The 13,472-nt window shown below is 41.6% G+C and overlaps 1 protein-coding gene across 5 annotated transcripts in view; it reads right to left on the reverse strand.

Annotated features, from left to right (window-relative positions):
* ECT2 (epithelial cell transforming 2) overlaps positions 1–13,453 on the reverse strand; it is a 31,089-nt gene extending 17,636 nt beyond the window's left edge. Inside the window, exons 1-13 of one of the 5 annotated variants that reach the window (XM_071438058.1) lie at positions 12,099–13,453; positions 10,484–10,655; positions 6,677–6,834; positions 5,607–5,686; positions 5,413–5,505; positions 4,333–4,515; positions 3,684–3,773; positions 2,651–2,758; positions 1,492–1,565; positions 1,238–1,368; positions 988–1,103; positions 750–812; positions 130–352 (exon numbers count right to left, since the gene is read on the reverse strand). In XM_071438058.1, the coding sequence (XP_071294159.1) occupies positions 130–352; positions 750–812; positions 988–1,103; positions 1,238–1,368; positions 1,492–1,565; positions 2,651–2,758; positions 3,684–3,773; positions 4,333–4,515; positions 5,413–5,505; positions 5,607–5,686; positions 6,677–6,806 (1,291 nt within the window). In that variant the 5' untranslated portion in view covers positions 6,807–6,834; positions 10,484–10,655; positions 12,099–13,453. Of the gene's footprint in view, positions 1–129; positions 353–749; positions 813–987; positions 1,104–1,237; positions 1,369–1,491; positions 1,566–2,650; positions 2,759–3,683; positions 3,774–4,332; positions 4,516–5,412; positions 5,506–5,606; positions 5,687–6,676; positions 9,103–9,212; positions 9,326–9,423; positions 10,656–12,098 lie in introns of those variants that run through there. The other 4 variants (XM_071438057.1, XM_071438061.1, XM_071438059.1 and 1 more) reach the window with 4 other exon arrangements.
* Positions 13,454–13,472: the final 19 nt, after the last annotated feature.

Raw genomic sequence — 13,472 nt, forward strand, 5'->3', positions numbered from 1 at the left:
GGGAAAAGCCTGAAATTACACTGCAAATCTGTAGCAGAACCTGTAAGATTTCTCTACCACCACCATTTCCACTTGCATGCAAGAGCTGCTAACCACTAAATGTGGCTGAATGGAAAGTTTTAGCTCTACCTCCATTGGCAGTGCTTGACTCTGGAGTGTTGGAAATATCCAGCAAGGACCCAATGGAGAGGGAATGCTCAGCTGAGGGGCGTTTCCGAGGAGGGAAGGGGGACATGTCTGTTTCCCTGGTCAGCTGGGCCAGAGTCTCTTTCAAGCGGCGCCGTTTGCGGTTGCTGTTGGGCGTGCTCAGGGAAAGCAGCGACACCGACTTCTTGAAATCGGGGCTCTCCGACTGCAGGGAAAGAAAACTTCATTCAGGGCTTTATCCTCTGTGTCCAGTGCAACTCAGTGCAGAGATTCACAGAGATCCACACACAACACAGAAGGAAACTTCTTAGGGAAGCCAAGGGAAAATGGGTGAAGCTTTTTGTTTCCCTTTCTAAAATAAAAGCCACAGTGGTGTTTTGTTTGACTAAAAGTAAAATCTTTGGGAAGCAGAAAGAAATTTCTATTCCAAATTAGTACCCTATGTATATTCCAAATTAGTACTCTATGTATAAAATTTATAATGGATTACCTAGAACTTAAATGCTGCTTTAAAACATCTGATCTCTGGCCCCATGCACACTATGTTGCATGCTGATTTTACCACCAAAAGATGCTGTGCATTGTGTGAGTGTTCAACATACCTTCTCAAATAAATACATGGACTCTCCAGCTCTGGCATCCATTTGAATACTTCCCCAAAACCACTAGGAAAAGGAAAAATGAAAACACACATTATAAACACATTACAGAGATTCACCCAAAGTTAAAAATGTTCAAAATAACCTATAATAGTTACACAGTTGGCATGGAAGATATTTTTTCAGAATAAGAACACACAGTTCTATATAGCACATTCTCTAAAGAATTTTCAGCACTAACCTCTTGCTTTACAACATAAAGTTTTTTTAAAGGTTCAAATGGAAGATCTTTTACTGTACTTTCTTCAACCACCAAGTGCGTACACCTCTCATCACCAACTGGTAAATAATGTCCTCCTAGATAAAAAAAAAAAGGCAAATAATCAGGAAGAATATTCTTGTTAGAAATTAGTATATCACTTAACAGTTCTGTGGCACCTATCATTATAAACTCCATCCCATTCTTCCCAGACGTTTTCATAAAAAATCACCTTGCATTTCTGTCATTTCTTCCATGTTAGCTTTCTCATCATCAGAGAATCCCAGGAAGCTTAACATGCAATCCTGAAAGGGAGGAACCTTGAACTGGTTTCTAAAATCATCATCAGCTGCACAGAAATCACTGAAAGAAAGAAGATGCACAAAAAAGTCACTTAAGTGACTTATGTCAATATTTAAGCAGAAGCTCACAACATTTCAGGTGAACAGGATGCAAAGTGAAGGCTGAAGGAAAATAAACACCTACATTTCATTCCTTTTCTCCCATGCCTTATAAATCCACTCAGCTTTCACAATAGGAATACCAAGACTTACAGCAATCTACAAAACAGGAAAAGCATAAGTTATACCAAATAGTTCCATTTAAATCTTTCCCACATCAAGAAAAATTTGTAACCTTCCTTTTACATTTCAAGACAGATACTGCAAAAAGTGCATATATTCCTTCAAAAGTCATATCCAACTGCAGCTCCCCAGAGTTAGAATGTACGAATTCACTGACTGGGAAATCAGATCAATAGCTATTTTGACATTTCCTCAAAAGTGCACCATTTTGTTAGTCTGATATCCTTCATCACTCACAAAAACACAAAATCAAATCTCTGTTCCAGTGGAATATGGGATCTTTTTTCTGCTTTTGATACTTTGTATGAAGAAAAATACCCCATCCTGCTTTTATCAAAGAAAAAGTGACTATTTGAAAGGTAACTGCCATGACTGTTTGAGAGACTGTACAGTTTTCCTACATTTTCTCCTTTGATTTGGCAGAAAGGAGCGTTTGAACAGAAAGTAGGACTTCTCTTCCAACTGCAAGATTAAAGACAATCAAGGAAAGAAAAAAGCAACATCCTACCAACAAGTCAAATCAAGGAGAGTCAAGGGGCATAGACATTGCTACATCATATTAAGTAGTACAAAAATCTATAATCTGTTATTTACTTCTAGAATGAAGATAAGTGTCCCAAGTGATTCCCTTTTAGAATCAGAAAAGAAAAAGCACACTCATGTCTATTTATGCATAAAGGTATATTTGAATCCTCACCCATAACAAGTTTAAAATAATTTTTAGAAGACATGCACCAATTAAGGAATGAAGTTTTTTACTAGTTACCTCAAAGTTTATTGTTTGGCCAGACAGAAGCAGGCATTTGTTCATCACTGTCTTTACTACTGGTAGCAAATCTTGTTATTTACTATACTTGTATGTTTCAAATTTATGTTATTTAGATCTCCCACAGAGACAAAATCATGCCAAAGCTAAACACCAGACTGAGATGAATTCACCATCACAAGTTATTGCTGTTAGTACAGGAAAAAACAGCAGCTTCTGAGCTGAAGTATAAAAAACAGTCTACAAAAGCCAAATTCCAAAGGTTTCTATGAAACACCAACTCAAGCTTACATACTCTGAATTTGTCTCCATGTGTTGAGTTTGCCACCAGATGAGTAACTTTTGAGCTGAAGTCCCTTCTAATAATTCCACCCATGTGATGAACCAAGGTCACAAGTTTAACCTGAAAAATGAAGATGAAAAGTTTTCAGTATCTTTTGAAGAGCAAGTTCAGTACAAAAGTGGTTTACAAAGCAAGTTACAGAAGGTTACATTAAATGCCTAGAAATAGAAATACTCTGATCTGTTCTTAAAACCACTTGTTCCCATTGACAGAAGATACAGCTTATACATCAAAAGAGCTATTAAGATTTATTTTTATTTCAACATTTAATACAGCCTTGCTGTGTAGCCTGAAGACTGTCCAAGCTACCAGTACTCTCATGATCATCATACATAATGCCTTCACCTTTTCCCACATGTTAGATTTGACATTTTCCTTGCTGATTTAGTCAATTGTAGATCAAACCTAACTAACCCCAACACCAGGCAAAGGCTTTTGGTTTGGGTTTGGTTTTTTCCAGATGAAGATGTGGAGCCATATTGTCGATTCCCAGGTGTCCAGTAGGGAAATTAGATGGCAACTGCCTGCTGAAATGGAAAAGCCATGTGCTAGACTATCAAACAAAGAGTAAAGTCCTGATAGCACAATATGACAAGATAACATGCCTGCAAATGCTCTGAACGGAGCTACAAAGATTTACTTGCTTATTCTACTACCTGTACAAAAAAAGAGGACACTACTGGGTAAACATCTTACCTGAAGCCTCAACCTACAACCCCTTAAGCCTTATTGAATTAGAGCAGCTTAATGTCACTCAACACAAAAGCGACCAAAAACAACACAGACAAAATGACTTGAACAAAATTTTGTTCCCATCCTCAAATATCACTGCCTCTGGACTTGCAAAAAACCAAAAGAACAAACAATTCATTCTTCCCATACAAGTCTGAGTCGTGGTTAAACCCTATGGGTGATGGAACAGAAGAGTCTCTTGAAAATATACTTAACATGGTTTTACCACTCCAAAGAAGAATAAATTACTTACTAATTCATCTTTCTTTCTGAATCCTGTAAAGCACAGTACCAAGTTCAACATACTTGTACAGTACAGTGGACGGCAGGAGAAAGGTAAAGGCTGAAAACAAGAGGAAAGCTCATGAGTCAACAGCATGCTGCACCCATTAAAGTTTTCACATTACCTTTAATAACATTACTGGTATGTAATAACAATACTAGTTATTTCTAGTATTAAAAATGCATCAGACACTAGTCCAGGTCTACGTATTCAGTTATACCTTAGCTCCAGGCCTGCTGATAAAGTAACTAGAGCATCCCCAAGTTCTACAGGTAGCACTCCATCCTGTTTATTTCCTCCCCAATCCATCTGCTCTACACTTCAACTTTGGAAATATAAAGTGATTACTGGAGAATCATTTGTATGCTGCCTTTCCCAATGGCACAATCCCAGCTGGAGATCAACAGCTCCCACAACTACAGCAGCAGTTGTAGCCTTACCCCTGTCTGCCTGCACTCTCTCACTACGTGCGATATTCTAACACAGCCTCAGAAACTTGCTTTTCTTAAAATTCTCTAGGAACGTTTATAACTGGAAGAGCAAGAGGGATTTTACTGTGAACTCTTAGAACTCAGTGCAGTGTGGAGCTACTGATCTGATTTCAGCAGGAAGCACCCACCTCTCCTTTCTGTGCACAGTGCAGCACGACCGGCGGCCCGATGACTCTGCAGTCTGCCTTGCAGAGGTTGCTAAGGATGGGAGCTTGGAAGTCTGACACAACGAAGATCGTCTCAAACTCTGGGCAATCAGCATCTCCCAGCTCTTCCATCGTGTCTGTCTTTATGTAGGGCATTTTAATTTCCTTGATGCACAGGGGTCAAAGGAAAGCATTACTCAGGTAACATACTTGCACAAGTGTAAAATTCAACTGATGTTTATTTTGGACCATTAGAAAAATGTGTGATTCATATTTCAGAGACAGAGTTAGGATTTGTGAAAGCTGAATGCAATGCACTGGTCTCTAGCATAAGAATAGCTATGAACTGCTGCATGCTTTAAGACTGAATGTTAAAGTAATTCCTGCTTTTGAAGAATCAGAATTCTGGATGCTTAAGCAGTTTATGTATCAGTTCACACCGATAATGTAGCACTGGAAGGAGCTAGATAGAAAAAATACCCTAAGCTCAAAAGATAAATGAAATTTCAGGCTGTCAGAACAGCTTAGGGTACTGTGGGATGCTGCTTTTTAGTAGCAAGCTCCACACTGCAAAACACCTACAGAACAGCAATAGGTTTTGTTCATTGCTTGATATTTTTAAGTGGTTAAAAAAATTTGTCCATTCCATTTTCAAACACTAGTTCCAAACTTTATCTCTTATGCCTTTCACATCAAGAAATGGAAAAGCATTTCTTGCACTTCAGTTTGAATGCAGCTTTCAATTGAAAGAGAAGTCCATTGACAATTACAAAGCCAGTTCATAGCACAAACTTATGTGTGACTGAACACAAGCATGCAGTTGGATTATCCCCATGGATATTATGATGCCCCTGTTAGAAAACACCACTAGAAAAGAGCTACAAGTATTACTCCATATTTTAAAAAAAGTGCTAATTTGATGAGCTGTGACACCATCAGAACCATTAGCATATATTATGACCATTATGCCCAATTAATCCAAATTAAAGCATGTGCACATTTCAGTCCCAGTGAAGTGTAACATGCTGCATGCAATTACATGTGCTGAATTGCATGACATACCATATGAATAATACTTTTTATTAGTTTTTCTTCTGATTTATCAGGGCTACTTTCCTTTATCTTTATTACAGGTACTTCCATTATCTTAATGGTCTGTGGAAGAGGAGAATTTTAGTACAGAAGCAAATTGGTTACTACAAGTCTGAAGGCATAACATGTCCTTCCAGTGACTGTTTTATCTCAGGCCCACATACCTCCAAGGCTTTCAGAAGCTCTTCACGTTTCCCTGCTTCCTGAACCAAAACCACTCTTGTTTCTATTTGAGGCATTTCTTCTGCTCAGAGAGAAGCAAGGATAATATTTGTATTTTAGCAGAAAAATCTCTGTTATGTCTAAATCAAGCAATGATGTATAGAAGAATACAGGCAGACAGAAGCCTTTCAAAATTCCTTATCAGGAGCAATGCTGAAAATTAATGTTACTTTAAAAAGGGTGTTCTTTAATTAAGGCATACCAAATGACTTAGGGCCCAAACTTTCAAGTATGAGGTGAAACAAGAATCTGCAATTCATGACCAGTCAAAACAAAAACGTAAATCAAGGGGTAAGGAGGAGGAAAGACAACAAGCAAATGAAAACCCCAAAAAATTACAGGCTTAATGCTTCTAGCAGAACTAGATACCAAGATCTGCTAGAAAATAGACAGCTGGTATCTTTTCTAGTTTCTGTGATCCTGGTGACAAGTTCATTACTTTCTTGGTGACTGAGCAGTTACCAGGAATATCAGAACTGAAACTGATACTTTCATGCATTAATAAGCCTTCAAAATATTAGGAGGAAGAACAAGTGTTGCCTCCACGTCATTTACATCAACAGACCACCAGCAGACTTTGGCTACTACCTTGGAGGAAAACACTGGTGGTTGTTTTTTAATTTCAAGATTTCTTCTTGAATTAATTTTGGGCTTAAGACTATTAATCTTTTCATCTCTCTACCTTATAGCTATTAATCTGTCCACCTGTACATAACAGAGCAGCTGCAGTTTCCAAACACTGGTGTCAAAATGTCACCTGGAGTGATTTACTCCACAGAAGAGACATCAAATGGAACTGACAGCTTTCTGTACAACAGCCACAAAATTCATTCCATTTGGGCTGTAACTCCAAATGTTCTCAATGAAAGGATTCCAGATCAACACCCTTTTCCCTCCCCTATGTACATTCTGGAGTTCAAAGTACTTTTGGTTTTTCAAAACTACTAAATACCAACAAAGTAATCAGTCATTGCAAAAACCAAGCAGTCTTAAAATAAACTTCCCCCATTACCTTCAACATCCAGAACAGTTGCACGGAACACATTCTCTTTGGAGGTTTCTATAATTTTTGAATCAAGAACAGAAGAATCAGCCAAGAGGCTCCTCCCAGTTTCAGACACCAGAGTGCTGCTGTCAGCCATGATTATGCTTTGTTTCTTTCTTCAACAGCTGCAAGGTGGAGGGGCCAAGCTCAGTTACACGTGCCAAGAGCTCATTCATAAGAGGCCTGTGACCAAGGCTGTCAGAAGTGACTTCAGAAAACAAAACATTTAGGCTGTTACTGAACTCCCACTCACACTGATAGAGCATCAAGAGAAACACAACTGATAGAAAAGACTGACAACAAAGCTGTTACAGAAATGGTTCTGTAATTCATTTGCACAGAGGGAACGTCAGCTCTGAGCACAGGCAAGCACAAACTCAAGTGCTTATTTAAAAAACCTTAACCACAAAGCACCCAACTAAAAGCACTTGTTTCTTTCAGTGACAAACTATAAGCTACAGCTGAGACTAAAATTAGCATTGTTGATTTGAAACATTAGCAGAAGAATTGGGGTAAGCATAACATCTTGCTAAAATCTGACTTTTCAGGTGAACTGCCTAGAGGTACTGTGGGTAGAAATGAGCACCCAGAGAGTAGAGCCAGGACTATTTACTCTTAGAAAAATTAAAAAAGCTTGAGAGTCTCTGCAAAGCTGATATGCACATATATGTCTAGCTGTATGGTCTGCTCTGCTGTCCTGCATTAACTATGACACAGTAGAAGTAGCCTTTCATCCTCAGATAAAGAGGCCTTCTCTCCTCTCAAACACCATGGATCTGTGCTCTCCCTGCCCATCAGCCTTGTCACCTACAGGAAAGGCAGAACCTTCAACCCTCTCATTTTCTGGGAGCTACCTACCCAAATCCTGCAGCACAAAGATTGTTCTCAGACACGTGCCCAACACACAGCCCATTCTCTGTCACACATGAGGCAGGCAGGGCGAGTTCCTGTGACTCATCACACACCCAGGTTTCAATGTTTGCACAGTGAGATCAGGAGTTGCCCAGAGCAGCAACTACAGCTGAACTGCTGTTGGATAATAATGCTTTGTAGCACTTGAACTGAAATTGTTCTTGTGGCTGCATGTGCCCTTTGAAAACAGCAGCTGCTCAAATAATGCACTAGAGCACAGTCTGAAAGAGGGCTCTTGAGGCAGTAAAACCCCTAGAGAACAGCACATACTATTTTTCAAATTGGGTAATGACCATCCCATTACAGCAAAGCAAGTCAGAAGACAAAAAGCAATGGGCTTTTGTCATACCAGCAATACAGAAAAGACTGGGACTCGTGGAAGGGATTCAAATCTTCATAATACACAAATTCCTAATGCAGTGATGAGCAGTAATCAACACCACAAATCTATCGTTATTCTAGACATATTCAGCTCCCAGACTTGCCACCTTAGTTTCAATTTCCAGATCACACACAGCTGTGCAGGTCCATGGAGTTGAGTTTCCTAGACCTATGTCCCAGTCACCCATCTCATTTTTCTCCGAGCAAGAGGAGAGAGTGACCTCAATCAGGAAGAGTCTTTGGGGAATCCCCTGACCAGAAAGTTACAATGTCACCACCAGGAGCTGTAATACAGTTACCAATTCCTTTGGCAGCGGTGGAGGGAAGTATAATCTTGGCAGACTCAAACCATATTGTTAATAATGATTACCACAAGGACAATTACAATGTAAATACAGAGAAAAACAAGCCCTCCAGTTAGAGGCACAACTAAACTTAAATCCTAGAGATTATTTCCTAGAAGTCTGAGACATCAGTACAGTTATTATTATACCAAGTAAAACGTACATGAACTCACTAAGAACTTCATTCTGAAGAAGCCCAGACTTTGGTCTGGGCATTGATTTTCTTTATGGATTTTTATAATTTGTTTATTTCTGAGGTTCCATCCTGGGTGTGTTTAAAAATATTCCTTGTTTTAATAACCATATAATAACAACAATATTTGTCACTAAACTTATGCACTGTAAGTGCCAGGATACAGAGGAGAACAAACTGCACACACAGACACAAACACAACAGTTTTCCCTCACATAAAGAGCAAAAGTCAGAAGACCATCACTACAGGCTTCAGGCAGAGGCAATGCCCCCATAGCATCACTCAGAAATGACCTCCCAATAATTTGTGAAAAGCCTGATGGACACAAACTACCCACAAACCAAAATAGGTTTGGTAAAGCAAGGAAAGGACAGTAAACACCTCCCACGCTTCCATGTCCCTCCCGAGGAACCACCCAGGAAGGCTCCCGAGCGCTCTGCAGGGAGGTGGCCCAGGACAGGACAGGACAGGACAGGACAGGACGAGGGGCCGCCGCCGCCTCACGAGCCAGCAGGTGCTGCCGGGCCCGGGGCTCCGCCCTGCCCAAGGAGCGCGGTCGGCGGCCTCAGGAGCCCCAGGACAGCGCCAGGGCCCGGAGCCCCCACAGGAGCCCGACACACCGGCTCCGCACCGGGCGAGCCGCCCGTACCCCCAGCCCCGGTGCCCCCTCACCGCCGGTGCCGCCCGCCGCCATCCGCCATCAGCGGCCGCCGCCAATTCAAAAAGCGAGCCGCCGCACCCACACCGCCGCCCATTGGCTGCCGACCCCACCGCCCCGCTGTAAGTCGCCCCCTCATTCGCCACGGTCGCGAGATGCCCCGCCCACTTGCCCTTCCTTTTCGGCAGCACTGCGCCTTTGTCCCTTTCGGATTGGTCAATGCACCTGCCACTCAGACGGAGAGCGCTCCCATTGGCTGTGAGATGTTTCCTGGGCAGACGCACAGCGCTTGTTGCGGTACCGAGCGCAGGTCGCTGAGTGGGCGGGGGGAGGAACTCTGCGCTGATTGGCTCTCAGGAGGGGCATGCTCTGCGCTGATTGGCTGCCGCGGGGTTTGAACGCTCGCAACGGCCGCGCCCAGGGACCCGGATGGAGCGGGCGGGGCGCTGCCCTCACGGCCCCGGGTGCAGCCGCCCTCCATAGCAACCCAGGGGACCTGGAGAAAACTGCTGTGGTTACCGCAAAAACATTTATGCTGCTAATAAGTAAAAAAAGAATATCGGTGTGCGTCTCTTGTAGTGAGTTTCAGAATAATCAATTCGTCAGAAACAGGAGCTGCCGGGAAAATACGACTGGTCAAGGTGAAAATCAAGTAGCTGACTCCACGGCAGCAGCCCCGAAATAAATTATGCCAAATGTTTAAACTGTCCTTTTATTTTTAATTTTCCCTGATATTAAAGCTTACCGGTACGGAAAGGAATTCTGTCTTAGGGGCTCAGCATCCTGGAACCTCATTTAGCACAATGTTTCACTGCAGATATAAACTCCCAATGTAAAAACAGAGATATATTTTCTATTTCTAGAATGTTCTGATATCTGCCAAATTGAGTTCTTAGATTGTCCGAATTTTTTTTATGCAACAATTTTTTTCCAGTTTAGGCTTTTTCAAGACTGATCCAGCAGCTGTAAAAGCCCATTGATGTTTTATGGTTTGAAAGAAAAACGAAATAGGAAAAGCATAGGAAAATGATAATGGGTGTTGTTTATATGGATTTAGATTTGTTGATGAGGTACACAGAAATTAGGACTATTTTCCTGAGGAAAATATTTCAGAATAACAGCCTGGAAAACAAGGAGGTCACTTCAATGTTGACACTTGTGTCCAATTATTACACAATTACACAAGCCCTACAATTACTTTATTTCATATTGATTAATTTGAATGATAACTTACAGTCAAAATCCACCCTTACCTGAGGTCCTTTTGTCACCCTCAAGTACCCACCTGGGCCATCGTTTTGCAGTTCTAGGCCAGGCCAACTTTCATTGGATTTTCCACTGCACACTCTTAAATAAAAGTCCTGTTCAGCCAGGTTCCCCCACACCTGGAACCATGGGCCAGGTTTCTCCTAGCTTTGCAACAAGTTCTGCAGTACAGGAGTCAATAGTACTTGTTTCTGGAAAAGATATTGGTGATTGCACATTGATTTTCACTTAACATCAAAATCTTAAAAAAATAATAAAGTCTGTATAAAATGTTGTGCTTGCAAAGACAGGAGAGCCATATTTATTTGGACAGGGGATTAAGAGGTAATAAGAGGCATCACTTATCCGATAGAGGTTTTAAAAATAATATAATCAATACCCAAACATTCAGTCATAAATAGAGGGTCCCTGTGCATTTGGGAGTGACTTGTATTAGCCATTTTTACAATGTACTTGCAAATCCAGAATTACAAGCTGATAAAGCAGTTTGGTTATTCTGGTGAATCTGGAGTCCCAGGAACAGAATGTAGACAGATTTTAGGTGATAATGGTTAAATTGTGGGGTTTTTGGTAAAGAAGTGCACTTATCCTCTCTAAAGATTAATACAGGACTGATGACAAAATAATTACTATTCTTCAGCTGTCTGACATTTAAACATCAAAGTGCTTTTCTTATAAAAGCCTCTGAAATAGAAACACCCATTATTTTGTGTTCTGTAAAATGCAACATGCAGCTGAAACCTGCCCTTCCTTCCAGTTAAGTAGGCATCAGTAATCCAGGAGCATAACATTTATTTTATAGTCAAATACCTTCTTCAAGCAGTGACACCCACAGGGAGAGAGTTTCAGGAGATTAAATCATTAAATAAATCCTGACACGCCGCCTGGGTGAGAGCAGGGATCTCATACCAGTGGCAAAGGACAAGGAGGCCACACTGGAAAAGCTGATGGAACCCCAGGAGGCCCAAGGAGACCTTGGTGCCCCCTTGGTGCCCTATTTTCCCAGGAATTTGGGGTCCAGCACCTCTTCCTTGGCGTCAGGGTGTGAGTTTACAGAGGTAAACTGCTGGCCCTGAGATGTCTTGCAAGCATCCTGGGGTTTCATTTATCTCTTTTACATTTTTTTAAACAAAGTAATCTGTCTCAAACCACAGTGGTTTGTTGTTGGTTTGGTTTGTTTTTTTTTCAATCAAGTGAAAATCAACTGAATTTTCTTTTCAATCAACTGAGCCATTCAGTTTAGCCAGAGCAGCAGTTTTGAAAACATGAGGAAGGGGAGAGATCAAGCACCAGATGTATGTGGGGGATCAGTGGAAGCATGAGAAACCTCAGAAAAATCCCATCCAACCTTTTTTATCCCTACTTTGTGGAGATAAGTAGCTGAGAGAGGAGTGGGGCTCAGTTTTGCTGGAGGTTTGGGAACAGTGAGTTTTGTTGAAGAGATGGGTACCAATTATTACAATCAGGATGCTGGGTGGGGGATTCAGGGGCAGGGGCAGGGAAAGCAAAGGAACAGGGTATGCAGAGCAAGGGAGGCAGGGGAGCAGGGCACAAGGTGAAGGAGAAGGTGTGAGCACAAAATAACACAGAAAGGCACAACTTTGTATAAAAATCTGGAAACCTTGGGGACTTACCCTGTGCTGCTTTCTTGGCAAAGCTTGTTTCTTCCCTTCTGTAGTCTACCCAAATGGACTGTGAAAACCACAGAAAATCCATCTGCTGTTGTTATTAGAAAAGGTTAAAGATGCTTGAGGGGCTGACTCTCTTGCTTATTCCAGAAACATTCTTCTGCAACCTTTAGAATCAGCAAGGTGGTACTTCAGTTCCAGGAAAGCTTGACTAAAAACTGACCTTTTCATTTGTAGAAACGTAATTTTTTTATATTACGTTTTCATGTCAACTTTTAAAGGAAAGTTGTGCTTTCCAGGACTCTATTTATATTTCCATGTGATTTTTAGTATTATGAATTCCTTTTTAATTATAGTCAGTGTTAAGTTTGGTGCTCATTCTTTTTTTTTTTTTCTGCATTGGATTCATCATGTACGCAAATCTGGCTATTTAAATAAATATTTTAATTTGCTGACGATAGGACTGTGACTAAGTAATTACTTGTGTAAAGGCTGAACTCTTTAGAGTCTGATTTAAAAAATCTATTTAAATTCTTTTCCTGTCTTAGGCACAAGAAATATTTCTGTGTTAAACCAAAATTTGTTACTGACCCACGGTAAAAAAATGAAAACCCCAACAAACTCCCAGTCCAAAACAAAATTACAAAATAAACGTACCTTAAACAAATAATATCTCTGGAATCATTTTGTGATGTGCTAAATGGGAAGCAGTATGGTTTCTTCAGGTAAAATAAGGGTTTCCCTGAGTTTCTGGAAACACCTTGAATCTGAGATCCTCTCTAACTGACTTGAATTGATCCAACCTTCATTGTTGCAACCTTCATCTCACCTCTTCAGCCTCTGGGCTCATTGGAGAAGGGCCAACCCTACCTGAACATTGATATTCCTGTTCTCTGCTGGCAAAGAGCTGCCACCGCATGCACCTGCTGCTGCTGCAACCCTAAATATGAAAATCAAGGCCAGCTCTGACAGGCCCTGGAGCAGCTTGGTCTAGTGGAAAGTGTCCCTGTCCATGGCAGGGAGTTTGGAATGAGATGGTCTTAAAGGTCCTTGCAACACAAACCATTCAGCAATTCCGTGAAACTGGTGGGGTTTGGTTGTGGGTCGGGCTGGCTGCTGCCAGGTCAGCCCCACAGAACCACTCAGCCTGAGGTGGGCAAAACGTTTGGGTGTGGGTACAGGGGTCAGGTGTAGGCACGGGGTGCCAGCAGTGGGTGTGGGGTGTCAGCAGTGGGTATGGGGTGCCACCAGTGGGTATGGGGTGCCAGCAGCGGGTGTGGGGTGTCAGCAGTGGGTACGGGGTGCCACCAGTGGGTACGGGGTGCCAGGAGGCAGCACGGCAGATGTGGATGCCTTTGTTGGCCGAGAGCGCGATGGAGG

This window comes from Agelaius tricolor, unplaced genomic scaffold (assembly GCF_023055355.1).
Source record: "Agelaius tricolor isolate 1412-34295 unplaced genomic scaffold, bAgeTri1.0.p SCAF_12, whole genome shotgun sequence".
NCBI lineage: Eukaryota > Metazoa > Chordata > Aves > Passeriformes > Icteridae > Agelaius > Agelaius tricolor.